This window comes from Gobio gobio (assembly GCF_949357685.1).
Source record: "Gobio gobio genome assembly, chromosome: 7".
NCBI classification, from domain to species: domain Eukaryota; kingdom Metazoa; phylum Chordata; class Actinopteri; order Cypriniformes; family Gobionidae; genus Gobio; species Gobio gobio.
The window spans coordinates 46,018,049-46,045,436 of NC_137103.1; the positions used below are offsets into that span (position 1 = coordinate 46,018,049).

A 27,388-nucleotide genomic window follows, 5' to 3' on the forward strand; every position below is an offset into this window, starting at 1 on the left:
GGCGTTTCATAAAAGCAATAAAACCCTCAAAGCTGAGTTATATTGTGAGTATATACTCTGCTGAGCATTACTCTATCTTTGACTCACTCACAATAAAGCACAGCCTCTCGTAACTTATTACTTTATTCTGTATTAGTAATCTTTGCTTTTATTTAACCCAAGATAGGCTTATCTGGAATGCTGTTTATATTATAGGTGTGTGGAATACTGTCATGACATATGAGCCTGGGTCAGGCCATCCAATATACTGAGCAAAAATGGAAAAGGACTAACATATTCTGAAAGATGCATTGAATCTGAAAAGGTTATTTTATGCCACTTCCTAGAAGGAGGAAAAAAAAATAAAAAATTGTATCGATTTTAATGGTTATTCGTCAATGAAGAGTAAGGTAAAGATTGCCATACCTTTCACAAGACACATTTCCTCACACTCCTGCTGAGTCTCAAAATTGTTAGCATTGCCTTGACAGCCTCCGTATTCAAAGCGTTCACAGCGACCTGTGTCAATGTCAAAGTAGAACCTGTCCTTTATTGCCTTGCACGGCCCTTCGTCTTTCTTCAGGGCGCATGAGTGATGGAATATGTGGAGTTCAGACCTCACTCCATCTGCTGTGGGTGGAAGAAAGCCAGAAGTTATAATTTGCTCTGTACATAATTGACAAAACTCTGCGTGGTAAATTTAAGCCATCTATAAGCTTTCACCTAAGGCTTTATAGGGGGTGGAAGAGTTTGCTGGCATTGGAAAGCAACCATACTATACTTTTAATAGAGTCGGCACCCTTGCTTAAAGAGATCTCATTGACATGACAGTCTGTAGATTTTAGGGATATCACAACTTTGCCCTTGGTGTTTAACGCTTTGGTAAATCAGGATGAACCTCCTACACTATTCCACTCTCAAGCCAACAAGGATGATAAAACGCTCTTTCTTGAATATAAATTTGGATGGTTTAAATCAATTTTTTTTGCCCAGAAATAGGGTCTTAATCCCTACGAAGAATCAACCGTATTAGTCTGTTCTAAGAGCGTGCTGGGTAAAGTGAACTCAGTGGTCCTTCCTGTTCACACAACAAGGACTGAATCCAAAGTGCCACAAACTAAAGTAACAGATGGTCTTGGACTTGAATGACAACATCCTGCGGGCGGTTGGATCACTTATCCTGTCACATCCTGATGTTCATCTCCCTACTGCTCTCAAAATACTCTCTCAACACTGCCTTCGGGTTGGAGAGAGTTCTGCTGAGGTATTCTACATGCTCTGGATAAAATTCTTGCCTGCACAAAAGCAGGAAACGCACACCCCATAGTGTGATGGATTTACCATTGTAGAAAACAACAAAGGCATCAATATTCTTATTTGCATAATCATCTAATCCAGACGGAGAAGAAAAACACTAAGTCACTCATAGAAAATCCTCACATGAGTTTTCACTGATGGCTCGGTTTGCCAACGCAAATGTAAAGATTGCATAACACAACACAAACTTCAAAATCGAAGAAGGCCAGTTAGCTTGGCTACAGTCAAACTAATGAAATTGACTAAAATCTGAGAACAGGAAGAAAGCATCTGAAAATCAAATACATTTACAGAAATATATGTTTCTATACACTGACAAAACAGACATTTTTCATGGCTCACATACACTACTGTTCAAATGTTTGGGTCTTTGGAATTTTTTTTATAAGATTTTGTAACGTTTTTCTTTTGAAGGCTAAGTATTTATCAAGCTAACCAAACCTTACAATTCATCAAAAACACATGATTCAGCTAGCTCCGTTCTGTAAACTTGTCACACGATCTTCAGAAATTCATTCTAATATGCTGATTTGGTGCTTAAGAACATTTCTTATTATTATCAATGTTGAACTTTGTGCTGCTTAATATTTTGGGAAACCATGATTTGTTTTCAGGATTCTTTGATGAATAGAAAGTTGAAAAGGACAAGTTTATTTGAAATAGAAATCTTTTGTAACGTTATAGATGTATTTACTGTCACTTTTGATCAATTTATTGCATGATTGTTGAATAAAATTTTTTTTTTTTTTTTTACTTAACCCGTACCGGATCGTGGGCGGGGAGGTTGACGTGAGTTGGGCGTGGTTGTACTTTTATCTACTTTTGTTTTATACAAAATATTATATTGCAGCCAATGCCTTGCCAGCAAAGTTTTGATGGATGGATGTAATAACCAATCAAAAGGCGTCATCTTGCGCAATTTAATTCATTCAAAAGTCTTCATTCATATTCACAAATAGTTTTACAAATAGTCACAAATTCACAATAGTTTTTGTGCGCAAAAAAAAATCTAAATAACACCTTTATCCAACTTGTTCTTGTCTGCCTCCACGACACATGCGCGAGAATATGACGTAGCGCCGGGGTTCGGGAATCCATGAAATGCACACTCTAACCCCATTTTGAGAACTACGCCGAGACCTAAAGCACGATCAATGTAGAATTCAACAGCTTAGATACGCGCGTCTTCCTCTGATTGTAAACAAATCGCTTCTGGGTCATCTGTCCGAACGCCGGATCTGCGTCATATTCTCGCGCATGCGTCGTGGAGGCACACACGGAAGACAAGAACAAGTTGGATAAAGATGTTATTTTGATTTTTTTTTTGCGCACAAAAACTATTGTCGCCGCATCGTAAAATTATTGTAGAGTCACTGTGGTGAGATGGACTTTGTAACAACGTTTTAAGTGCCTTTTATGGATCTTGGGAGTGTAAATGTACTGAATGCCAATGGAGGCCTATCTGAAGCCTTTCTCAGCCATCAGCTTTCAACAAAAATATCTTAATTTGTGTTCCGAATATGAACGGAGGTCTTACGGGTGTCGAACGACATGAGGGTGAGTAATTAATGACAGAATTTTCATTTTTGGGTGAAATAACCCTTTAAGAGCTGCAGACATTTTTATTTGGGTGTGTCGTTTTCAGAAAATTCTCAAAAATAGGGGTGCAGGTTAGCTTGCTGTCCGTTACTTTTTTTGTGTTCAAGATTTACAAAATTATATAATGATAATGTACAACATGAATCCATTTTCCAAACCGTGTTTTTGTCTTACCCTGAATCATTATGGTACACTTATAATAAGTGTTTATATTGGGACTATTTCAGACCGGTCTGGTAGGAACCGCTGCGGAGGAGCACAGAGAGACATAGACATAAACAGAGAGAAGTAGCTCCGGCTGCAATGTTCTTCTGCAATACGCATGCAGTTCTGTTTATTAACCGCTAGAGTGCAAAAAGTTACGGACTGCAGCTTTAAGTACCCAAAATTATGAATGATAGTGTGATTTGATCGTTGAAGACTTTTCACAGAATTTGGGGTTTTGAGAATGAGACACTGTTGAAATTGTTGAAACACGCGAGGTAAAAAACAAAAAAGAAGCAGGAGATGTAAGTGAAAGTCTATATATAGATTTAATTTATAATTTTTCTTTTCTTGGAGCTACTGTACATACTAACATCCAAAAAATTCTTATCATAAAAATTTAAAATGTCCAGCACAGCTTGGATTTTATTATTATTTTATTGCTTTCTATATTTAAAAAAATTCTGAACAAGATAATTACATTAATTATGTGAGCTAGAATTCCAGAGGACCTGTTTTTTTCTCTCCATTGCCATGGATACAACAGCTTTTTTAAGACAACAAGGTTATGTAGGTCCTTTACAATGGAACTGTTTTTAAATGTACTATATTTAAATATGCATTCTAGTGTCTCATAAAAAGGTTTTTGCTGGCTGGACCTGCAGAATTCCCCCCAAAATGTATGCTTATAATGAAAAAATGGACATGAATAGCTGTTAAATATTCAACTGCCAGCTGCTTTTTTTAGGCCAGCACAAATTGTCTGTTCTGCTTGGCTTCAGCCTCAACACACCTCAATTTGGATAGTGGTCCGAACAACCCAAAACTGGTGCTTTGCCAAACTCATTGCCAATGCTGAGCTTGGACAGGTTGCCCCATGTTGAGACTCAGCCCTTTCTTGTTTTTATGCCTGTTTTAAAGAGTGTGTTGATTTTATCACAAGCTGGAATTCAGCACATCGGTCCGTATCTGAAAAGAGTAAAACATTCAGGAACTCTCAGTCTGAAGGAAAGCACAATGCATGTAAATATCTGTTTACAGGTGCCAACGTGTCATGTCTGCTCAGGGTTTGCTGTTAGTTACTTGAGCAATAACACAGTGATTAATAATACCGTCAGCAGCGGATCGAGTGTAGCACAATGCCACTTTAGGATGAGTGGCAAAGTATTTGGCATTTGTAAATTAGTAACCAGTGAGTCAGTTTTAAATTCAGCCCCTTTTCATTGTTACATAATACTTTACTCTTCTCTGATTTGTCAGAAATAATATCACTGGTACAGATGTGTGTGTTAGACACTAGTCAAAAAAAGAGAAGTTTCCTAGTTAGAGGGTATGATTTTACCTGTCTGAGTCATACTTCAGATTTAAACAGCAGATAGAGTCCAAAGTCTAAGGGAACAGTCACTCAGGTGGGAACATTCACCTATATAGAGTATATATGAGCAATATTACACTCGTAGCCGTGCGATTTGGCTGTATATCAGCACGGCAGTGATAACTCTACCACTAACGTCTGATGTGAATGTATGTCGCGTTGTTCAGTATTGGGATGGAGGCAAATTATAGAATTTGTAGAAAAATAATTAATTAAAAGCGAAACCGAAAAAAACGCAATTCACAAGTGCGTATTGAACCGTGAATGCCGTACCGAATGGTTCAATATTATATTGAGAATTGTGGCATCCCTAATTGATAACATCAAATATTACCCATGTGATATACCCCAAATTAATTATATATCATGTTTAACTATCCACATACAAGCCAGCGACAAATTCCCGAAGTACTGGCTGAGATGAAGCTGTTCTCTGCGGGTACATGAGTGCTGAGTGGCCGCAGACAGCCTGGAGCTCACATCTGCGAAAGCGTCTAATCAAATGGTAAAATAGGTGCTATGTTTATATACGAGTCACATATTTGAGGTCTAAATTAGAGGGCTGCATTGGGATTGAGTCCCGCCGGGTCCCGCGGGACCCAACGTAAATCTCGCGGGAGCGGGCGGTTTGAATTTTGCTGCGGGCGGGAATGGGCGGCTAAAAAAAACACAGCGGGAATCGGCGGGATAGGGAGGTTGCCTAACGACATGATGGAGAAGATGTCAATAGATGATGTAGAAAAGAACCTTAAACGAGGTATTTACAGCACAAAAGCTAAGCAAGGAAAGTCTGACATTTGGAGAAGTTTCTCAATTGTTTTGGTAGGCAAAATCATGCGGTATAACGTTATATGTATCCACATATTGCGCAGCTGGCAAATACAGATACTTGATCATACCTCACCAAAAACGCTCAGCACTCCCTGCAGGTCAAGTTGACTGTTTGGTGTTTTTGACAAACAATACATAGAAGTTTAGTGAGTGGAAATGGATTGTTTCTAAATGTCCGTTTGCTATTTTGTGTTCACAATTACGTTCTGTTGAAGCATGTTTTCTCAGGTTTCCTTTCAGTCGGTCACGTACGTCGGAACTGACCGACGAATTGGGATCTGTTTTTTGTTTCTCAATCTGTTTTTCTGTTTTGCAAAGCAGTCTATTTTTATGTGCAAAGTTTTTGATTAAAACGAAATTATATTTGAATGTATTTGTCTTTTTTTTTTTTTTTACATGCAGGCCAGGGAAACGAAACAAACAACCCCATGAATCTCTTTAATAATATCAATACAAATACGTGTTTTTTTTTTCCTGCGGGACGGGAGAAGACACAAAATCAATGCATCTCTATTATTGTGCGGGAATAAATTCTCAGAGTTTTGCGGGTGCGGGCGGGAGTGGACATACATATTGCGGGAGCGGGCGGGAGTGTAACACATACGTTGCGGGAGCGGGCGGTAATGGTCAGAAATTCGGCGGGTTCGGCGGGAGCGGGATGAAGAAAACAGTCCCGCGCAGGGCTCTAGTCTATATGACTACATTCGCGCCTAAAAAAACTGTTGAAATTACATTCCGTGACAACATAACAGTAGTATTTGTAAAACAAATATGGTGGTATTGCTCGACCACCATAACAGTCGCCGCAAGCGGAGTGATACAAACAGTGAAATGGTACAGGACAGTGCTGATACTGGGGGAATTTAGCATGGCTGGAAAAGGCTCTCAGCCAATCAGATTCGAGATCCAGAAAGAACTATTTATATAGCACTTTTTAAAATGCAGATTGTTTCAAAGCAGCTTCACAGTGTTAAACAGGAAAATAAAGCAACAGAATTTGATTCGGCTGTACAGCCGCTCTGGACAAAACAGTGATGTCATCCAGCTTATTTCAATTATCATAGTGTCAATGCAGGCAGATCAGTAATATAGTTTAATATTTAGTGTCCCCAACTAAGCAAGCCAAAAGCCAAAGGCGACAGAGGAACCAAAATATCATCAGGTGACAGAATGGAGAAAAAAAACCTTGGGAGAAACCAGGCTCAGTCGGGGTGCCAGTTCTCCTCTGGCCAACGAACGAACAAAGTGTATGATTATGATTCAGGCAACAAGTCAGAAGTCATATTGTGTAATATATATATATATATATATACACCACATATATATATATATATAATTCAATTATCTAATCAACCAATCACATGGCAGTTGCTTCAATGCATTTAGGGGTGTGGTCCTGGTCAAGACAATCTCCTGAACTCCAAACTAAATGTCAGAATGGGAAAGAAAGGTGATTTAAGCAATTTTGAGCGTGGCATGGTTGTTGGTGCCAGACGGGCCGGTCTGAGTATTTCACAATCTGCTCAGTTACTGGGATTTTCACACACAACCATTTCTAGGGTTTACAAAGAATGGTGTGAAAAGGGAAAAACATCCAGTATGCGGCAGTCCTGTGGGCGAAAATGCCTTGTTGATGCTAGAGGTCAGAGGAGAATGGGCCGACTGATTCAAGCTGATATAAGAGCAACTTTGACTGAAATAACCACTCGTCACAACCGAGGTATGCAGCAAAGCATTTGTGAAGCCACAACACACACAACCTTGAGGCGGATGGGCTACAACAGCAGAAGACCCCACCGGGTACCACTCATCTCCACTACAAATAGGAAAAAGAGGCTACAATTTGCACGAGCTCACCAAAAATGGACAGTTGAAGACTCGAAAAATGTTGCCTGGTCTGATGAGTCTCGATTTCTGTTGAGACATTCAGATGGTAGAGTCAGAATTTGAAACAGAATGAGAACATGGATCCATCATGCCTGGTGGTGTAATGGTGTGGGGGATGTTTTCTTGGCACACTTTAGGCCCCTTAGTGCCAATTGGGTATCGTTTAAATGCCACGGCCTACCTGAGCATTGTTTCTGACCATGTCCATCCTTTTATGACCACCATGTACCCATCCTCTGATGGCTACTTCCAGCAGGATAATGCACCATGTCACAAAGCTCAAATAATTTCAAATTGGTTTCTTGAACATGACAATGAGTTCACTGTACTAAAATGGCCCCCACAGTCACCAGATCTCAACCCAATAGAGCATCTTTAGGATGTGGTGGAACGGGAGCTTCGTGCCCTGGATGTGCATCCCACAAATCTCCATCAACTGCAAGATGCTATCCTATCAATATGGGCCAACAAATTCACGGATAAATAATTTATTTAAAAAAAAAAAACTGAAATAAGTCAATTTTGATTTCATGGTGACTTTAAACATTATTCGTCAAAGCAAACGATCCTTTACTCTTCCATTTGTCTTGTGAGCATATGGTGTGATGCTATGAAACTATTTGACTGTCTTGCTCTAGAGGCAGTCATATGCAAATGTATTTCACAGATCCGTCAGTCTGTCACCGATCCAATATCCAAATGAGCTGTTTTTAGATCTTGGTTAAATAAATAGGCTACTTTGTTTATAATGAGGAGGACGTTTTAAGCTATGAAACTTGCAGGATTTTTATGGTACAAAACCTCTTATATATCAAAAGATCAAGAACATTTTTATTTCTCATGTCATGAAATCTTGTGTGTGACAGTAATGTAATTGATATTGTTACAAAAAAAATTCAAATAAATGCTGTTCTTTTGAAATTTCTATTCATCTATGAATTCCTGAAAAAAAGGTACCAGTTTCCACAAACCAGTTTTCAACATTGATAATAATGAGCAGCAAACCATTTTAAAATATATCAAAACAGAAAACAGTTGTTTTAAATTGTAATATTTCAAAATGTTCCATTTTTTGATCAGGTAAACGCAGCCTTGGTAAGCATAAGAGACTTCTTGGGAGTTGTCTGGTTATCTTGATAAATATTACAACACAGCCTTGCACAACAATCAAATTATTGCTCCGTAAAGGTCAAATGTGTAATTTCTGCCACTAAACTGAACTGCAACAATAATGACTGAGTTCTAACTGGTTTCTGGAAAGTGCCACAGAGCAACAACAATGTTTACCCTTTTTAAAGGGGTCATGAATTGAGAAATCAACTTTCCCTTGAGCTTTTGATATATTAAAGATCATGGTAATATAAGAATATCCTGCAAGTTTCAGAGCTGAAAACTTCCTTGTTAGTCAAATAAAAACTTTAATAGACACCAGGCCCAGCAAACGATCGATTTCAGATGCCTCACCTTGACGTCATCGTGTGACAAAACACTGCCTCAACAGAAGAAGATCAACACCTTCATCACTGCCTGTTTAGCCCCGCCCACAGATTTGTGCATGTAACATAGGACTAATGTTAAACCATCGAGCTACAAAGCAATAAACATGCCGTTGAGGATTACAATTAATGTGCAGTGCCTGGGCTCAACAGTAATGCAAAATGTAAGTAACTGTGTTCATTATAATGCCTGATCTGAAATGTGATGATTCAAGTAGTCAGATGTTCTTTGTCTGTGTGTCAGTAAATCAGACCAGTGCCTAAACATCAATTTGCATTGTTTCTCTTAGTCGGATGAAAATAATCTGTTATTTAACAGTGATTAAATTCTATAAAGAAAGCGATAAAAGAAAGCTCCCTTTACAATCATTTGAGCAGCGCACGCTGGAGCTGTCAATCAAACAGGAGAGTTTATCAGTGACATGTTTATCAGTGACTCCCGTTTTATTCAACGAATCTCTTCACTATCTCACGTTTGCACTGTTAGTGAAGATGAAAAAATTCGTTAGTGTACAGAAACTGAGTTGCAATGACGAGATCGTTGCTTTCATGCACTCAACATGTGTGTGATTGGCTCCAATGATCATCACTGCAACCTTTCATGCCATGATCTTAATATAATGCCATAGAACTATAGCCTGGTCTTACCTGACTCTCGTACATTTCATTTGTACAGATAGTCTGGCCACTCTCCATTGACAAGCGTTAACTTCCTTGAAGGCGGGTACTCTGTTGAAGTTTAAAACTATTGGATCTGCCCAGAGCCACACCACCGTGATGCTAACGTTTGGCCGTGATGTATGTCATGCGCCGTTCACCTTTATTTCTCACATGGAAGTCCGTAAAAATAAATGTGCAGCCACCTCAGTGATAAAACCTTGTGCATTCGGATTGTGATTTATTCATGGTGGAGGGAAGAGTTTTGTGATCGGGAACGCGCTGCTCACGTGGTCCGTTACATGATTGTATGCTGTAAATAAAATGTCATATGCTTGGTATGATAAGAATAAATGCTGCCGCAAACAACGGCCCAATTCAAATGTTTACGTGCTTTTCTTCTTCTCCCTCTTCTTCTTTTAAGTCTAGAAATGCATCCAAATTACAGCGAAGTGCAGCCGTACGGTGCTCTGCAGTGGTCAAAAAGGATATTAACAGTGAATTTTGAAGTGATATATTCTTGAAAACTCAGAGATGTGGATTCGGACAGCAATTATATCACCACACGACCTTGGTTTTTGTCTAAAACAGTAGCTAATTCGTCCGGGGATTTTTACGTGGGTGGTGGGAGACGGACGGCAATAAAATCACCACTGTAAATGATGACAAAACCTTCCGACCGCCGGGGCTTCAGCCAACTCCTTCCCCACTAACGGAGCGAGCTGGAAAATCAAACTTGTCCCAGGACACAACATCATGGCCACCAACAAAACTTGCTCCGGCTTTAACTTCTGGATATTCGGCAGCGGTGCCACAACGGAATGAATGGCTTCCCTCTCATCTTTCTCCGCCGCCATTACTAAACTACAACTCAAACTAGGGCTGTCAAAATGGCTGAAAAGCTAAATTCGAAATTCTTTCTTAAATATTATCAAAATTCGAATTATATTCGAATTTCGAATTATTCGAATTATTCAAATTATATTCGAATTCTAATTTCTAAAGGCAATACTTAATTTTAGAGAGGAAAAGTACTGTATTGTCTCCTATGCCCACAAGAGGGCGCAAGCGAGCGCAACAAGCAAATGCAAACCAAATCAAGCATCGTGTCTTTTATTGAAATGACATTCACTTTTTACAGTGCATTAACTTTTCAAACAATTGTTATTAAATGAAATATAATTTCATTAATGAGCATGTAAGGAAAATTAGGTAACAAAAGTGCTTAAAACTGCAATCAGTAACCTGAGAAAACACGCTTCAACAGACAACGTAATGTGGACACAAAATAGCAAGCGGACTAGGGGTGCACGATATATCGGTTCAATATCGTTATCGCGATATCACGTTGCCCGATATTATATCGTAAGTCTCGCGATTATTATGCGATATTTTGTTTATGACAAAATGAGACGCGTTTCACTTCATCGGATCTATTTTTTTCAAAACCGGGTCCCTCCTACTCGCTCCAAAGCTAACCGTCACTTTCTCACTTCTCCCTCGCTCTACACACACACACACACCCTTGTCGGGCCGGCTCGATGCACACACCAGTGCACAACAAAACGAAGTGAAAGAAAAGAAAGGACCTAAAGAGAGAGCGAAGGGAGCGAGTGGAGCAAAATAAAGAATACAAAAGTAAGAAAATAAGTGTTACTCAGGGAGAAGACGCAATAGTTAAGAACCACCACAAGCCACTTTACGATGGGTAGTTTTGCATGTAATTAATTATTTTTATTTCTCTCCGTTTTAAATATTTCTCTCTGTTTATTTCGGCTCTGTTTGAGTGTGCCTGTCAGTCTACGTGCTGATATGAGCAAATATCCGATCTCTATGCACAAGTTAGGGGTTTAGCCACGCTTGCAATGCTGGTGTCAGGGAGTCATACTCACGGAAAATAATAGTTATTCACAATCACGAAAGTTCATTATTTGAATGCGTTTTAAAGCATTACGTTACCGGTTAAACATTTCATTTGCGTGCTCATGCACTGATTTAACATGCACTGTTTTTTTCGCCTTTTTCAAATGAACAACACAGCCGCACCGCTGTACTGGATAAACAGACTGCATCAATTCCGTCATCATCATGTCTCGCGCACCTCTACCAAAAATTCGAATGCATTTTTTTTGTAAATTCAACGAATATTCGAAATTCGAATTTTGATTTGACAGCCCTAACTCAAACTAGCGCACGACATCAACATCATCGATCTCAGCCACTCCCTCAGTTCGCTGATTGGACCGGTAAAAATGTATTCGGAGAAAACCTAAGAATATACCGCAGTCCCAAACGGAGTACTGAAGGAAAATGAAAATTGAGCGGAAGTACAAAGGAGGGCGGAGCCAGGCTAATAGATCTAAATGTAATGCAACACTTTTCACGATTAGTTAACCATGAGAGCTGTAATTGTAAATACGAGCTAAAAGAGGGAGTAATACTATTTCAAATGCAAAGACGTTAGCCAATCACAGCAGTGGGTGTTTACACTGTAGTCTCCCAGTGGACACACCCCTTAAAACAGAGCGTTCAGAGCAGAAGGCTAAAATCAGGGTAGGACAAATATCTTTTATTTATAAATTATGACAATTTTTGATGTAAAAAGCATTCTAACATTATAAGTGCACCCCAGGAAACATCATAAAACAATAAAAAAAAACGCAGTTCATGACCTCTTTAAATAACTTACAAATACATTTGAAATAATTGACTTAAAGGGTTAGTTCACCCAAAAATGAAAATTGTCATTAATTACTTACCCTCATGTCGTTCGACACCCGTAAGACCTCCGTTCATCTTCAGAACACAAATGAAGATATTTTAGTTGAAATCTGATGGCTCTGAAAGGCCACCATTGGCACAATGCACGGTTCACTCTCAAGACCCTTAAAAGGTACTAAAGACGTCGTTACAAAGTCCATCTCACTACAGTGGTTCTAAAATAACTTTATGAATCGGCGACAATAGTTTTAGTGCGCAAAAAAACCCTAAATAACGACTTGCATAGTGATGACGATTTCAATACAGCTTCGAAGCGTTATGAATCAGTGAGTCGATTTAGCGGTTTGAATTGCCAAATTTCAGCAGTTTGGTGGTTTGACACGCGATCCGAATCATCATTCGGCTCATTGATTCATAACGCTTCGAAGCTTCATGATGCCGTGTTTTGAAATTGTCATCACTATGTAAGTCGTTATTTAGGGTTTTTTTGCGCACAAAAACTATTCTCGCCGATTCATAAAGTTATTTTAGAACCACTGTAGTGAGATGGACTTTGTAACGACGTCTTTACGGAGGTCTTACGGGTGTCCAACGACATGAGGGTAAGTAATTAATGACAGAATTTTCATTTTTGGGTGAACCTTTAAATACTTGTCTCTGCATGTTAAAGTGGGATTAGAGAAGGTCTTTTAACATTGAAAGTAAAAAAAACAGAAAGCGATATGGGTGTTTTGATTTGTTTATCTTGTGCACTGACTTGTAACCTAGCGTTGACTTTTTTTCACTCTGCTGTTGTCAGGTGTCCAGGCTTGATCCACGTCTAGGCCTGTTTGCCAGTGCCATTGCAGATCGTCTTTGAGTACAAAATCCTCCACTCCTGCAATGGCTTGGTTATTTGCAACACCTTAAAATCCCAGAGAGGTCAGAACTTGTTTATTCTACTACCGTTCAGAGATAACAACAATGGGTGACCTAGTAAACCTTGTCGGGTCGGATCCCATGAACCTCTTGTGGGACAGAAAATCCGCCTTGCTGTCACCTAGTGCAATTATCAGAGGTCTGCAGTTCAGGGCTCGCTGAAGCAAATAATCCCATACACCCCAATTAATCATTGTCAGGTCAGCAACTGACTGCATGAGAGGATTCTAGCTCTTTAAATGAGTGTGTGACCACCGGTCTGCTCGGCCATATGGGACACCTGATGTAGACATACGTTAAACAGAAGGCTGAGAGGGAAAGATATCCCACAGCTTTGCATGGTATGCTGTATGGCTAGTTAACCGCATGAGGTAAAAGCTTATCTGGTTTCTCTCTATCTCTGTACACAACACCGAAAATGGGAAATTGAGAACACTGATTAACCACCGTGAGGCGGTTGATGCAAACGTGTGCAGGCAGGAATACATCCTGCTTGAGGGCAAATCACTCAGCATGGCTTCTGGGTGTTTAGAGGGCTCATATTAAAAACAAAAATATATGCTCATTTTCAGTTAATTGCTTGTTCATCTCACTTATATAGGGTGTCTGAAAGATCTTTAAAAGCCATTTTAAATGTTGCCATATTGTCCACCCCTACTGCAGTGCTAATTTGGTGTCATGATCCGATGAGTTAATGCAACAGATCAAACAAGGTCTTGACAAACTGGGAGACCTTTTGACTGTTTTTTTCCACAATAATTATCACCATGGGAACAGTGTTATGAAACCAGTTGATACTCCAGGGCACAGAATGTTTGACTAAGTCAAAGAAAGAATTGAGACATGCCTTTTGGCACTTTTATGTGCAAGGCTAAGATGTTGCATGGTAAAAGCATACATTTTGGAATCAATATCAGACAGAGATATTAAAAGGGGACAGATAAATTAATGGGAGAAATCACAATAATGATCATTTTAGGAAAGGAAGTCGTGCCCTTTATTTCAAATGCCACATTTCCTTATAAAGCATTAGCTGGTCTTATTGCTCAATAACAAGCATGCACATTAGAGGCTTTCACTCTGGGTAGTTCTAGGAACTAGCCACCAGGGTGGTTCCTCGAGAACTAAATGTTCCCCATGGAACATGATTTTCCTGGTTGCATTCGCACCGCCAGTAGGAACTCTGAAGTGACGTAAGCCGTGCTTGTTGTTGTGACTTTTATTTTGACGGCGTTGAGAATGCCAGAGCCTGAGCACACAGCACTCCCATTCTTCATTAGTTTACAATCGGTTTCACGGTCCTGTCTAATACATTATTAGATAGAACTGTTATACAAAGAAAGTTGTCGTGTGGTTGATGTCCAATGTCACTAGCTTAGCAGAAATACATAATCATGTTTCGCTTGGTCCCCTCAAAGTTGCGTTGGATTTTATCTTTAGCGTAAAGGTTGAGTGGTCCAGCTATCACTGTTTTCCATGTTCGTAGAGTTAGTTTCTGGAGTAAATATATAGACTATATTCTGAGTGTGTAGTAGGGCTGCAAGACTTTGACAAAAATCATAATTGTTGATTATTCTCTTGAAATTGTAATTGCGATTATTAATTATGATTATTCTATAGCATTAAGCCTCAAAAGTCAAATATACATTGGTTTGGTTTCTTTAAATAAAAAAAGTTAAAATATGCATGGTATTATAATGTTATACTAAAAATAAAAATAATGGGGAAAAACACATTAAGTACACAGAATAATAGTGGACTTTTTTTGAAATTGCAATTACATTTTTCTGAACGATTACATATTTGTGGCATCCAAATTCGATTAATTGTGCAGCCCTAGTGTGTAGACTGTTTTTTTTCTTTTCTTTAAATGGCGGGTGCTGTTTCACATGCGTTCGGCCAATCAGTGTACACTTGCATCACTGGTAGTTCCTATTGTACTGGGTTAGACCGTACTCGGAAGTAGGAGCTAAATTATTTCCCCCAAAAGGCATTCCTAGAACAAAACTCATTCCCAGTTCCTGCGGAGCGAACACGCCAAAATCTGGCTACTTCTGCCAATAGTTCTAGGAACTATGAAAACGTTCCTCCAGTGTGAAAGCCCCTATTAGCTGGACAAATCGTAAAAAATTGTGTACATTTTTCAATGTAGCGACGAATGAATTATGTATATGATGTATATTACGATGTTATGATGAACTACATGCTTTTCTCCACCAACATTCTAAGTTGTTCAAAGTGTTTCAAGGGATACTGATTTTTAGAAGGCAGCTTGACTCTGAAATGGCGAATTGGAACATGGTTTGTGTAACATTAGCAACACATTATTAGCTGTTTGTTAACGTAGTCAAGCCAAAGGCTAATCATATAAATGACGGTTATGTGTCCAACGCATTACCATTCTGATACATTGACTTATAGACAAGACTGTTTGAGTGAGTGGAGGCGGGGACCATTTGCATATTCATGGATCCACGTATACTAAATAAAGCAAAGTTACATTCAAGCTATTTTAATGCATGAATACATTTTTTGTTTAAATATGTCATTTTGGTGATTTTTAAGGCATATAATTACAAGGTGAACTTGAACCAACAGTTTCTGATTTTTCTGTCTTTCCACATTCAAGTAGATAGGACCTGTACTTGCATGCCCATTGCGATAGAAAATTGCTGCCAGGGGGGTGTTGTTAACATAGCTGCCAAGTACACTGACTTGCCTTAAAAGGAACTTTGATTATTTTTTCATGTACTTTGATTTGATACAGACAGCTGTAGGCAGACATTAGCACATACTCACAAACATGCTTTTAAAGGTTTATAAATTAGATGACATAATGCACTAAAACGCACCTTCAATCATTTATGAATCCTTGCAGAAGTGATTAGCTGACTTTGGCATGAAAGAAAAATATGATCCTGCCAACAAAGAAGTCTCATTCTCCAGTTTAAGAACACAAGAGAATATATAAAAGCAAAGGTTTATTGATAATATTGGTATTGTACAGCCCACATGTAATTCTGACATTAATCTTGTGTGTTTTACATGCGAAACCCATTCAGCGTGAAAACTACTCAACCATGCTATAATCGCTGAGTGAAAAACAGCCCAGAGGGCATTTGGCATAAGTTAGTCTTGATACGTGATCTTAATACAGTTCCTTTACGATCCGACAAGAAGACAAAGAACAATCTCAGAACGTGCCTTGACTCAACCCTATTGCTGAGCTGATTTGTAATGACAGCAAACCAATGATGTCATCTCACGAAGAGTTATTGTGGAACTTTTGATCCATGGCATACATGATGTGCAGGCCCAGACAGACTTTTTAAAACATTTTATGTGCTGATTTTTAAGGAACATTATTTGGTATTCTTTATCAAATTAACCCAATATGCAATGTGTGGACATGTGAAGAACCTGATGCAAGAACGTAATTCTGTGGAAATCTACTGAACTTTCTGTGGTGTACGGATGAAACGATTACCGGTTTCACGATAAACCACGATTAAAATTTAGTGACGGTTAGTAATATTGTTTAAAATTTAATTATCATTAAAACCGCGTGTGATTTATCACGATTTTGAAAACTCGCTGTAAATCTTGTCCAATGCAGGCGCAACACACCACTGTTTTTTGAATGAGAAGAAATGGCAGTGACAGCACGCGGGAGATTGTTCAGACTTCTAAAAGGACCAAATCTGAGGTGTGGTCATATTTTGGCTTTTACTAAAGTCCTGAGGGAAACTTAATCGAAGATGGTCACCCTCCCTGTCTGCAGAACATGCCAGAAGAAAGTCACTGTAATACGGGGAACACTTCAAATCTGCGAAAACAAGGCAAGTGGACTTTGACCTCACCAAAACTACGTCTGGCAAATAATAACGTGAAGCGAACGAACAACTTCCGACAAGACTAAGGTGACATTTAAGGGATAATCAGGGCTTGACATTAACAACCACCATTTGCGGGTGTAACGTTACGTAACGTTATTTCGGCTGCACACTATAGCCACTTTGGCGTATTCATTTATTATAGTTTTATTATAATTTGTTATCTGTTATAATCGCGTTGCGCATTGTAATGTCTCAAAATCAGAGGCGTTCAGATTAGCCGGAGTTTTGTTCAGAGCGCGCGCCGCTCTCACTCGCTGAAATCTGCACTCAAAACGTGCGATGTACGCAGGAGATTCACTCATCATACCGTGGTTGACTGTTTCTGTTCTATTTCAGCAGCGGAAATAGTTTCAAACAAACACAGAAGAACCATAGCGCATCTGATATGACTGGCATAACGCTGGCGAATTTAGGGACCGTCTCTAAAGTTACATACAACACGTTATACGCGTTTCTGACTTCAATAGCATTTGAAGAGAATGACAGTCATACAACTGACTGTAAAGTGTTCATCTAGGTGTCAGGTATGATGCACACCTTTTGATATTTAATAAAATAAACAGTCAAATCATGAAAATATGGATATGCATTTTTTCACTAGGATACTGTTTGGGCTCTTACACAAAATATGCTAGATTTAAATGCATCATAGCTGAACACTGATGAGAATATTGCTTGAGAATATATTTACAGAGATAATATTAGAGATTATATTTACACCAAATTATTATTATTTATGCATTGCTATTGACGACGGCCATTATAAGGAAGTAAATCCCACAGAATAGAATCTAGCTTTAAAAAAAGTGCAAAGAGCTGCTTTATTTATTTGTTGTTTGTTGATTTTCAAATATAAAATTTGTTGAAATATTTTAAGTGCGTGCATCTGTTCTTGAACTTCTTTTTGAACACTTTCCTCTCATTTGAACAAAACCGTGATAATATTGATAACCGTGATTATTTGGGTTACTATAATCGTGATGTGAAATTTCCATACCGTTTCATCCCTAGAGTTCTGTGGCCTGGTGATAATTCTCACTGAACAGTTGTCTTATAGGGCGGCTACACAAGTGGGAAGCATTTGATGAATAAGATCGATAAAATATGTTTTAAGGGCAAATATTTGTTTAGAGATTAAATATTAAAAAGTACTGTTTTACTCCATTGCAATTAGATTACAGTTACTTTTTATAGATTACAGGATTACATGTTATTCATAATACGATGGCAGTAAATGACTGTATTTATAATCCCTAATTCTTTTCTAATTCTTAAATTTTCCTTTCTAAATCCCTTTCCTATTGTGTGTCAAACTGTTTAGCTTTGACTATATTCACAATATAAAATGGCCATGTAAATGTCATGTAAATAAATTTGTGAAGCTTCTAAATGTAGGTACTAAAGCGCATCTACATTACACAATGTATGAGATTGATAATTATGCAAGTTACTAACCACTGCTAATATATAGGTATGAAACACTATCAAATGATGATCATATCCTGTGACCTTCACAAATTATAGAACTGGACAAAAATATTTAAAACCTGGAAAACTTTGAATGTGTAATGTCATTGCTGTTTTCATGTTTATTATTGTTTGTTCATGTAATGCAGGGATTACCAAATATTTACTTGGAGACCCTGATATTTTAAGTTATTTGTTCCATAATTTAACAATATATTTGTATGTTCTCAGTTTTCTGATGTTGGATAATGGTCACATTGATATGCAGGTAAACAAATAAAATATTAATATTTTTAGTGTTCAATAATTTTATTTTGATTGTTTTTATTTTTCAAATAATGTATTCATTTTCATTTTGATTAATTCATAAACTCCCTGCAATTCTTTCATTAAACCCCAGTTTGGGAAACCCTGGCATAATTTAATGCTTAAAGCATTTCTTATTGATAAAGATTGTTTTCTTTTTATATATGGTACACAATAATCAAAACTAAGTGATGAACAAGTTAGGTCAAAAGCAATCTAAATGGAGGATGTTTAAGCTGTCTTCAAAGAACCCCAATCATCAAATGATACACTGGAAATTACTACTTAGGGTTTACTTGACTCCTATGAAACGTTTCTATATGAATCTATCCTAAGTGTAATATTTGTTCTCAAGGATCTCTAGGCACGTATACTTGCACTTTTTTTGGGATTGTCCCTCTCTCTCACCTTTTTGGACTCAGCTTTCACAGGACTTATCATTTCTGTTGGGCACTGATTTGACCCCCGTCACTTTTTTTGAATGATTTTTGGGATCTTACCTTATCCATACAACAAAGATATTTACTTTTAGCCGCTCTCACAGTGGTGAAAAAACATGCTAGTCAACCACTGAAATCCTCCTTACACAATGGACATTATATCTATGGAACTCTCAACTTCTCGTATGCATGGATTCAATGTCAAGACTGTGAATTTATGACATGCTGCTTTTGATATTGTTTCATCTTTTTTAACATCTGTGTAAAACCTGTAAACCTTGTTTTGTTTTGTTTTTTTGTGTCTACATTCTGTGCTTTTATTTCATTTCTATATTCTCAAAGTCTAACAGGGGTGGGTTCTAGACTTTTTCGGATTATTTTCGGATATCTTGGCCTACAAAAACTCATAAACAGTTGTTAACAAAAAAACAAAAAAAGGAATAAAAAATTAATCCGAATACATTACCTAAATTGAGTAATCTAGATTGTTACTTACTACAATTTGAAAGTAATCTACCTAGCATTGGTCATTACTGATCCCATACACTATGACTTAAATATCTCCCAAATGTTTTGACAATAAAAAATAATTTTTAGAGTAAATACTGGTAAGGCTGCATTTTTTTTTTTAGAAGAATAGTCTAGCAAAAAATAAACATAACGTCATAATTTTCCCACTATCAGTGTAATTCTCATTCCAAACTTGCATTACTTTCTTAGTGGATCACAAAAGAATAAGTTCTGAAGAATGTTCATGACTTTCCTGGTCATCATGAAAGTGGATGGGGACCAGGGGCTTTCAAGTTCCAAAAATTACACAAAAAAAGTCAAGCAAAAAAGAATTAATACAAGCATGAAAGCATCATAAAAGTAGTACAGTACTCAAAGCCTTCGGAAGTCATTTGAGGCTTTATGTAAGGAACAGTGACATTTATGTTATTTGCAGCTTGACAGTCATGGTCTTCGTTCTCTTTCATTATACACAAGATACTCATTTCGTGCTCATTTTGTTTAAAAGATTAGGTTGAGTAAATGATGACAGCCTATTCATTTTTATGTGTAGATATAGATATGTGTCAGATATCGTTATGTGTTTTTATAATAACCCTTGCTGTAGATGGATGAACTTGAGTCAAGTGTTAACACAGTTTATGATCAGTCTTGATTATTAGTATAACACTATTCAAATGTCAAGATACTATAAAATCATCCGCTTCTAACTTTAGCTGAAATATTAATGTAACAGGTTTCAGGATAATGCTTGTTTAACATCTGCTGTATCTTATATGTATCACAAAATAGTGATAGTACGGATCCAATATACTGTTGAGACCAGAGATGTATAGTAACGAAGTAGAACTACTTCACTACTGTACTTAAGTACTAAAAGGCAGTATCTGTACTTTACTAGAGTATTATTTTTTTCTCCTACTTCCACTTTTACTTCAGTACATATTTTCGATGAGTTTAATACTTTTACTCCGATATTTTTTTCATGTGCTGCATCGTTACTCGTTACAATTATAAAAATGTTACGAATCATTCCATTCCAAACCCACATTACCGCGCATGAGAGAGAGAGCGCGCGCGCGAGAGTGCGAGAGAGACAGAGCGCGAGAGAGCCCCGCGAGAGCGCATTCACTGTCTTTAAAACAACACGAGCGTCTTGCGCTCAAATTGCTCTCTATTTGTTTACATATAGTTAATGTACACTGTGAAGTAACATATACAAACAATGAACAGCTGTATTTTTATTAACTAAGATTAACAAATATTAATAAATACAGTAACAAATGTATTGATCATGGTTAGTTCATGTTAGTTATTAGTCTAATTAACTAATGTAATGTTAACAAATCAAACCATATTGTAAAGTGTTACAAACAAATCATTTACTCAGAACACCTCTTGAAATGAGAATATAAGTGTGCTTACCCCATTTTTTTTTAGTAAGAGTGGTTATAGTAAGATTTAATCTTAATGAACTACAGTATTTTCAGGTTATTTATATGACAATATGTAGAAAAATTACCTACCAACATTGTGATTGTCCTTTAGCTTAATCATTTGAAATAATAAAAACAATATGATGTTCAAACTTTTGACTACTTTCTTTAATAACTACATTACACAATACTTGTACTTTTACTTTCAGTACTTGAGCAGTACATTTTAAAATAAACTACTTGCAATACTTATGTACAAAAAATGTTGAATACTTTAGTACTTCTACTTAAGTGTGGTGCTTAAAGAGCACTTCAACTTCTACTCAAGTCACTTTTTTGATAAGGAACTTGTACTTTTACTCAAGTATGTGTCTCTAGTACTTTATACATCTCTGGTTGATACACATCCGTTTTCATTCTCAATTGTTTATGTTCACTTAAGACATAAGCAATGAGGATACTCACAGAGACAAGCATTTTGCCATAATTTTGCCGCATATGTGTCCGTTCCAACGCTATCTCACGACCAATGCGTACATATTTTACGAGGTGGCTAATTCGTACTAATTTGTACGACCTCACTCAAACGCATTTGTACGTTTTGTCTAAACCCCAGTGACCTGTAGGTTTAGGAGCGGGGTTTGAGGTAGGTCATTCGTACAAATTCATACGAATTTGGCAACTCGTCAAATATGCACGATTTAGCAAAAAGTGAGGTTGTACGAATTTGCCATCTTGTAAAATATGTACAAATTGCCGTGAGATTGGCTTGGTCCATTCGGGCACACAAATACGAAAGAGCCTTGAATTCTGTGTTTGCAGCGCACGTTGCAAATTGTCTTTTTGTGCTTGAATGCTTTAAACCCCTTTAAGCCCTGAAAGTATTTTTAGAGTTGTTTTTGTCTAAATGACATACACAAAAGTAAAGACTCGTAACGCCAAAACAATAGCAAGGAGAGTCAAAAGATAGTTATTGTTTGATAGAAAACTGCTGATAAAAGAAAATAAAAAAAGGGTGCTCAAGGGAATTTGTACCTATCGTTCTTATTTGGCATGCAATAACTCGGGAAGGAAATAAGGTAGGAGGACAATTCCCTTGACACCCGGAAGGGCATTTTTTAAATTGTTGTTCCTCCGTGAGGTATATCTTGTGATCGACACAATGGATTATGTTGATTTTGGACTAATTTCAATCACGAGGATCCACTGTAACTATGATGTGCCATTTTCTATTATCTGTTCTGTGCATGTTTCACGAAGTTACAAGCATTAATGCCACATGAAAGCTACATTTGATTTTACTTAGCTACATGCATTACAGGATATCTTTAGATCTAAGTGACGGATTATGGTGAGTATGGGCTCTTTTTATTCGCAAGAATCTGCTGTAAATAATGATGTGCCATAATGATTTTTCACGATCGGAGCATGTTTCATGAAGTTACGAGCGAAAACTTGACATAAATGCTGCATCCGTATATTATATATGGGTCTGGGGAGGCTTCAGGTACAAAAAAAAAGCCCAAAACAATTTAGCTTGTTGTATTCTACCCTCAGTAAAAAAAAAAATCTGTAAATATAGGGCACAATGTACTGTATTAATTTGACGGAATTTTCTTTATCAATATTTTACAGGTGTTTTACCTGTATTTAGAATTTTTTAAGTCATTGCGTTGTGTTTTAGGATTAACAAAAATGTCTGTAAAATTACTGGATAATGTCCAGGTAATAAGCTGCCAGTACTTTTTCCGTTATTTTACAGTGCAAATGACATATGACAGATGACTATCTGAGCTATACGATGTTTTTGATATATTACAGTACAAAGTACAAAAACATGGTTAGATGCATTAAAAAGCTGCGTTTCTACGCTTTAAATGAAACCTATTTTGTGTTATTCCATTTAGTAGTGGTTAGTAATTTCATTATGACATTTTTTGCATAGTGGGGAGGGGTAGCCTGGCTCCGCCCTCCTACGTACTTTTGCTCAATTTTCATTTTCCTTCAGTACTCCATCTGGGATTGGGGTATATTCTCTGGTTTTCTCCATAAAATTTCAACTGGTCCAATCAGCGAACAGAGGGAGTGGCTGAGAACGATGATGTTGATGTCGTGCACTAGTTTGAGATTGGTTATGTCAGATCCAGAGTGACTCTGGGCAGATCCAATAGTTTTAAACTTCAACAGAGTACCCGCCTTCAAGGAAGTTAATGCTCATCAAATTCAATGGAGGGTGGCCAGACTCTCTGTACAAATGAAATGGACCAGGCTAGGGGAGGGGTGTACCACTCCATTAAATGTTTAAACTGAAAGGACTTAAAAACGTGTGCAAATTATAAACTTTCACTCTGTGATGGTTAAACTTTGCAATTAATCCGTGCATCACGTGCATTCCAAACCATGGGGCATGGATCAACTACAATTCCTATAACTTACTTGACATCGCACATCCTGCGCTGCGACTATCGTGGATGCACACGTCACAATGTCGATGCTGAAACGATATATCGTGCAGCCCTATTTGTCACTTTCGTAAAAACCCTTGCGTTCTCCCTCTACGCTCTGGTGACACTATTGAAATCAATGCATTTACAGCATTCTCTGACGCAGTATAAAAGTGTGCAGGCGCCTCTCGCCTAGCTTTTTACAACCCACACAAAGTTACTCTACATATCTTGGCCTTTTTACACTGTTTGAGCAATACAGCTGCCATATGAACACATTTGAGTATAATGAAATTTTAACCATGTAAGTCTATATTTAATGACATCAGCCTTGCATGGATTCATCCGGAGCAAATGTGTAAGGAATGACAGATGCAATTACAGTCTCTGTCGTATTCCAATCAAGGGAGCACGTTTCTCCCTGACCTCTCCTGATGTTTCAATGGAACTTTAGATATGACACTTACAGACCATTCAAAAGTCCCTTAAGGGAGGAGCTTTGTACAATTCTGCGAAGAGTCTCAACAACTGAAATAAGCCATTCGCCTCGAAAAAGGGTCAGACCTCAGGAAAAAGATAGAGCTATCGGCTGAGACAAGCCTTCCTCTAATGACTCATTCAATGAGGCATGACTAATAGCTGTATATTTAACCCAGAACGGAAAAAAAATTAGTGAGGATTATGTGTCTAGCAGCTTAGGATGGCTTTGGATGGATGGTTCAGTAAAAATGTCATGATGATATTTAATGTCCAAAAAATATACAGAGCCAACGACAACTTTGTGAGGCTGAGAGTGTTTCTTACACACAAATGTAAACCCTTTAAAATGTGTTAATTTACATAACCTTTGTCATATAATATTCAAAACACTGCCAGTTATGTCATTAGCATAAAGAGAATTTATTACATGTTTATTTATTGAAAAGGTTACTAATAAATCACTGGTTCACAAACTGTCACGCCATATCAGAAGCCTGAACTCTGCATCGCACCATTCTTGAGAATGGAGGTCACATTTGGTGAGAGTGGATGTCTCTTTGTCTTTATGTGAGCTTCACAGCCGATACTAGTACAGCTCCATTATTCACAGAAATTAACATCTCTTACTCTTCCTTCTACATTTTTCAGGACTAAAAAGCATATGTGTGAGAATCTTTCATTGAACAAGTATGGGTCTGGGAACACACCATTGGCAGGGCTCAATCCGAGGGGCAGGATAAACGGTTGTCTTTCAAATTCCCTCTGCACGCAATAGGATAGCGCTACAACCAACCAGAGCAACAAAGAAGGTGAAGCAGAGCTAGTTGATAGATTAAACTTTTGCCGTATCCGGTCGGCAAAACTCCGAACACATCTTCCTTTTTTAAGAATGCCTTCAGTGCCGTTCTTTGTTCTTTTCTCAAAGAAAAGCTTAACTCCAAGTCTTCCAGAGTCGCGGCCAAAGCCATTTCGAAATAAAATAAAATTCCCAATAATCCCAATTTTAAAAAAACGATGTAGTGGTAACTAGCCATCATGTTTTGGATAAATCATGGTTAAATTTTGTCTTAGGATATTATTCTGTTATTCTATTATTCTGTACTCAATCAAGTTCACGGGCTTCATAAACCATATTTAATCACACTGTAGGCTTCAAAGGAAAGAAGCATCACTTTAAAGTAAGAAGTCAAAGTAAAATCTGCTCAAACATGTAGCGAGTATAGTGTCAAGCTGGCAGATTTGTATAACCTTACCATATGCACAAGCCAGAGTTTTGCAGCATTCATATTTCATTCCACCCATATGTACACCAATCTATTTTTGAAGATCATTTAATTAAAACAAATCCTTTCATCATAACAGCAACAGTGTTGAGTTGAGATTATGACCTTCAAGCATTCAGAGACGCTAAAGAGATTTATGGAGGATAGAGAGCCAGCATATTGATTGGTGCAGTTAAGCAGGTCTAAAAGTTCACAATGCTTGGACTGCAGCCAAGAAGAACAAAACGCATTTCTTCGGCATAAGCGCTTTCCATGTGCAACTTATTAAGGAGCTATGGCACCATGGGTTGGGTTGTAGGAAAATAACAGATTAATAACCAATTAATCACATATTACTCATGTTAAATCCCAGTCATAATGAAATATATAATTGCCTCTGTACCTAAAATATAAGAATTGTATATAATGAAATTAGTTTTAGTCGGGTCATAAATTAACAAGGGCATGGGACAACAACAAAAAATCAAGAAAGAACATTTCCCTGTAATGAATTAATCTTATCTAGATGTTTACTGTGCTACCATTTAAAAAATACTTTATATATTTAGCTTTGATTTAATTTTATAGATAACAGCCATGATTGTTAAGACTATTTCCCTGTTTTAAAATAAATATTAATGGATGGCATTCTGTGATTATAGAAAATATGAAATAAATGCCCAATTAACAAAACGCCCACTGAAAATTAATTAAGAGTTTTGATACATACTTTGGTTTCTTAATATAGCCTCTTGATAAAAAAAAAAGTTCTCACACTGATTTTGGTCTGAATTACACACAAAAAAATGAACTGATTGATGAAATCTTTGCATTTAATGATATTTGTTGGTGCGTGTAATACCACATGTACAGTATCTAAATCACTGAATTTTTTTTTTATCTGATTTCCTACACTTAAAGAACATTTAAAATAACATTTAGCTACATTTCCTCTTATAATATAAAGTCAATCATTTAATAATTACAATAACACAAAAAGTAGAGCCATTCAAATCTACAAGACATCTCCACTGACCCGTTTGTTTGTATTGCAGGGATTACATACGAAATTAAAGATTACATTCTAATTCCCAAAAGTTAAAATGTCATCTTCCCATGTTTCTCGCAGCAGACAGAACAAAAGTGGCAAAGTCCTTTCAATCGTTGAGTTTCATCTCCTTTAGAATTTGTGGTAGTAAATACACACAGCCTTTGTTGACAAAAATAAATCCTGAAGATTATTTTGGATTTAACCATCAAAGTTGAGCCACCAGAGCGTTGGCGGGACACCTTAACCATAAACAACCTAGTATTTAGTATGCAATCCTGCAATCTTTATAATCCGTGATCTAAAATATAAACTTTCACGTTAGATTCAAGGCAGCTTTGTCTTTCTAACACTGAACATTGCGTGAATTGACTTTTATTTCCTTAGTGGTCGTGTGAGGGTAAAGTTACAAGTTCTGACAGCAAATACATTATAACCGCAACACTTGAATCATTATTGTATATTTAAATCAACAAATAGAATAGCATAGTTGAGTCTTCTGTTCTTAAACAGTTTCAAATGTTTGTAGAACTTCTATAAGTGCTCCATAAAGCGGCAACCCCTCCAACTTTGGGAAAATTAACTTAATCATGATATAATCATGAAAAAAGTAATAACTCACCCCTTGCACATTTCGTGAAACATACTCCAATAAGAAACAGTAGAAACAGCGGTCTGCATGACAAGCTCAGTAATGGAGCCATTCCAGCAGGCGAGGAAATCACACGCTTAGAGAGAAATGTGGACTAGTAAGTGTGCTCACTGTGCTGAAGTTTAGTTTGTGGCTCCAACTAGTCAACTACTTCAAGTATTCATTGACTGCGCGGTAATAATGTCACGCACTTCCGGGTGACAGTTAAAGTGTTCTAAAGAATTTCATGATTCTGATTCCCTTTATCAATTCCGGTTCCATTTAAGTTACGGTTCTTTTGAGTGCTTTTGAAGAAAAATTTTAAGTGCTTTTGAAGAATATTTTAGAGAAAGAATTGTATTTACTGGCCGCAATAGTCTGTTGCTAAATTCATTTTAGACTTCAGAATAAATAACACACCATAACACAAATAATTCAGTTAGTTTACAGACTTTTTAATGACTTGTATGCAAGTCCGACACAA

At 37.3% G+C, this 27,388-nt stretch overlaps 1 protein-coding gene across 2 annotated transcripts in view; it reads right to left on the reverse strand.

The window, feature by feature from the left end:
• tfpia (tissue factor pathway inhibitor a) overlaps nt 1-27,172 on the reverse strand; it is a 1,059,262-nt gene extending 1,032,090 nt beyond the window's left edge. For both annotated transcript variants that reach the window (XR_013816822.1, XM_079820916.1), the window contains exons 1-2: nt 26,896-27,172; nt 406-609 (exon numbers count right to left, since the gene is read on the reverse strand). Coding sequence is in view for 1 of the 2 variants with exons in the window: in XM_079820916.1 (XP_079677042.1) it covers nt 406-609; nt 26,896-26,977 (286 nt within the window). In the remaining variant the exon portion in view is untranslated. The remainder of the gene's footprint in view (nt 1-405; nt 610-26,895) is intronic.
• Nucleotides 27,173-27,388: the final 216 nt, after the last annotated feature.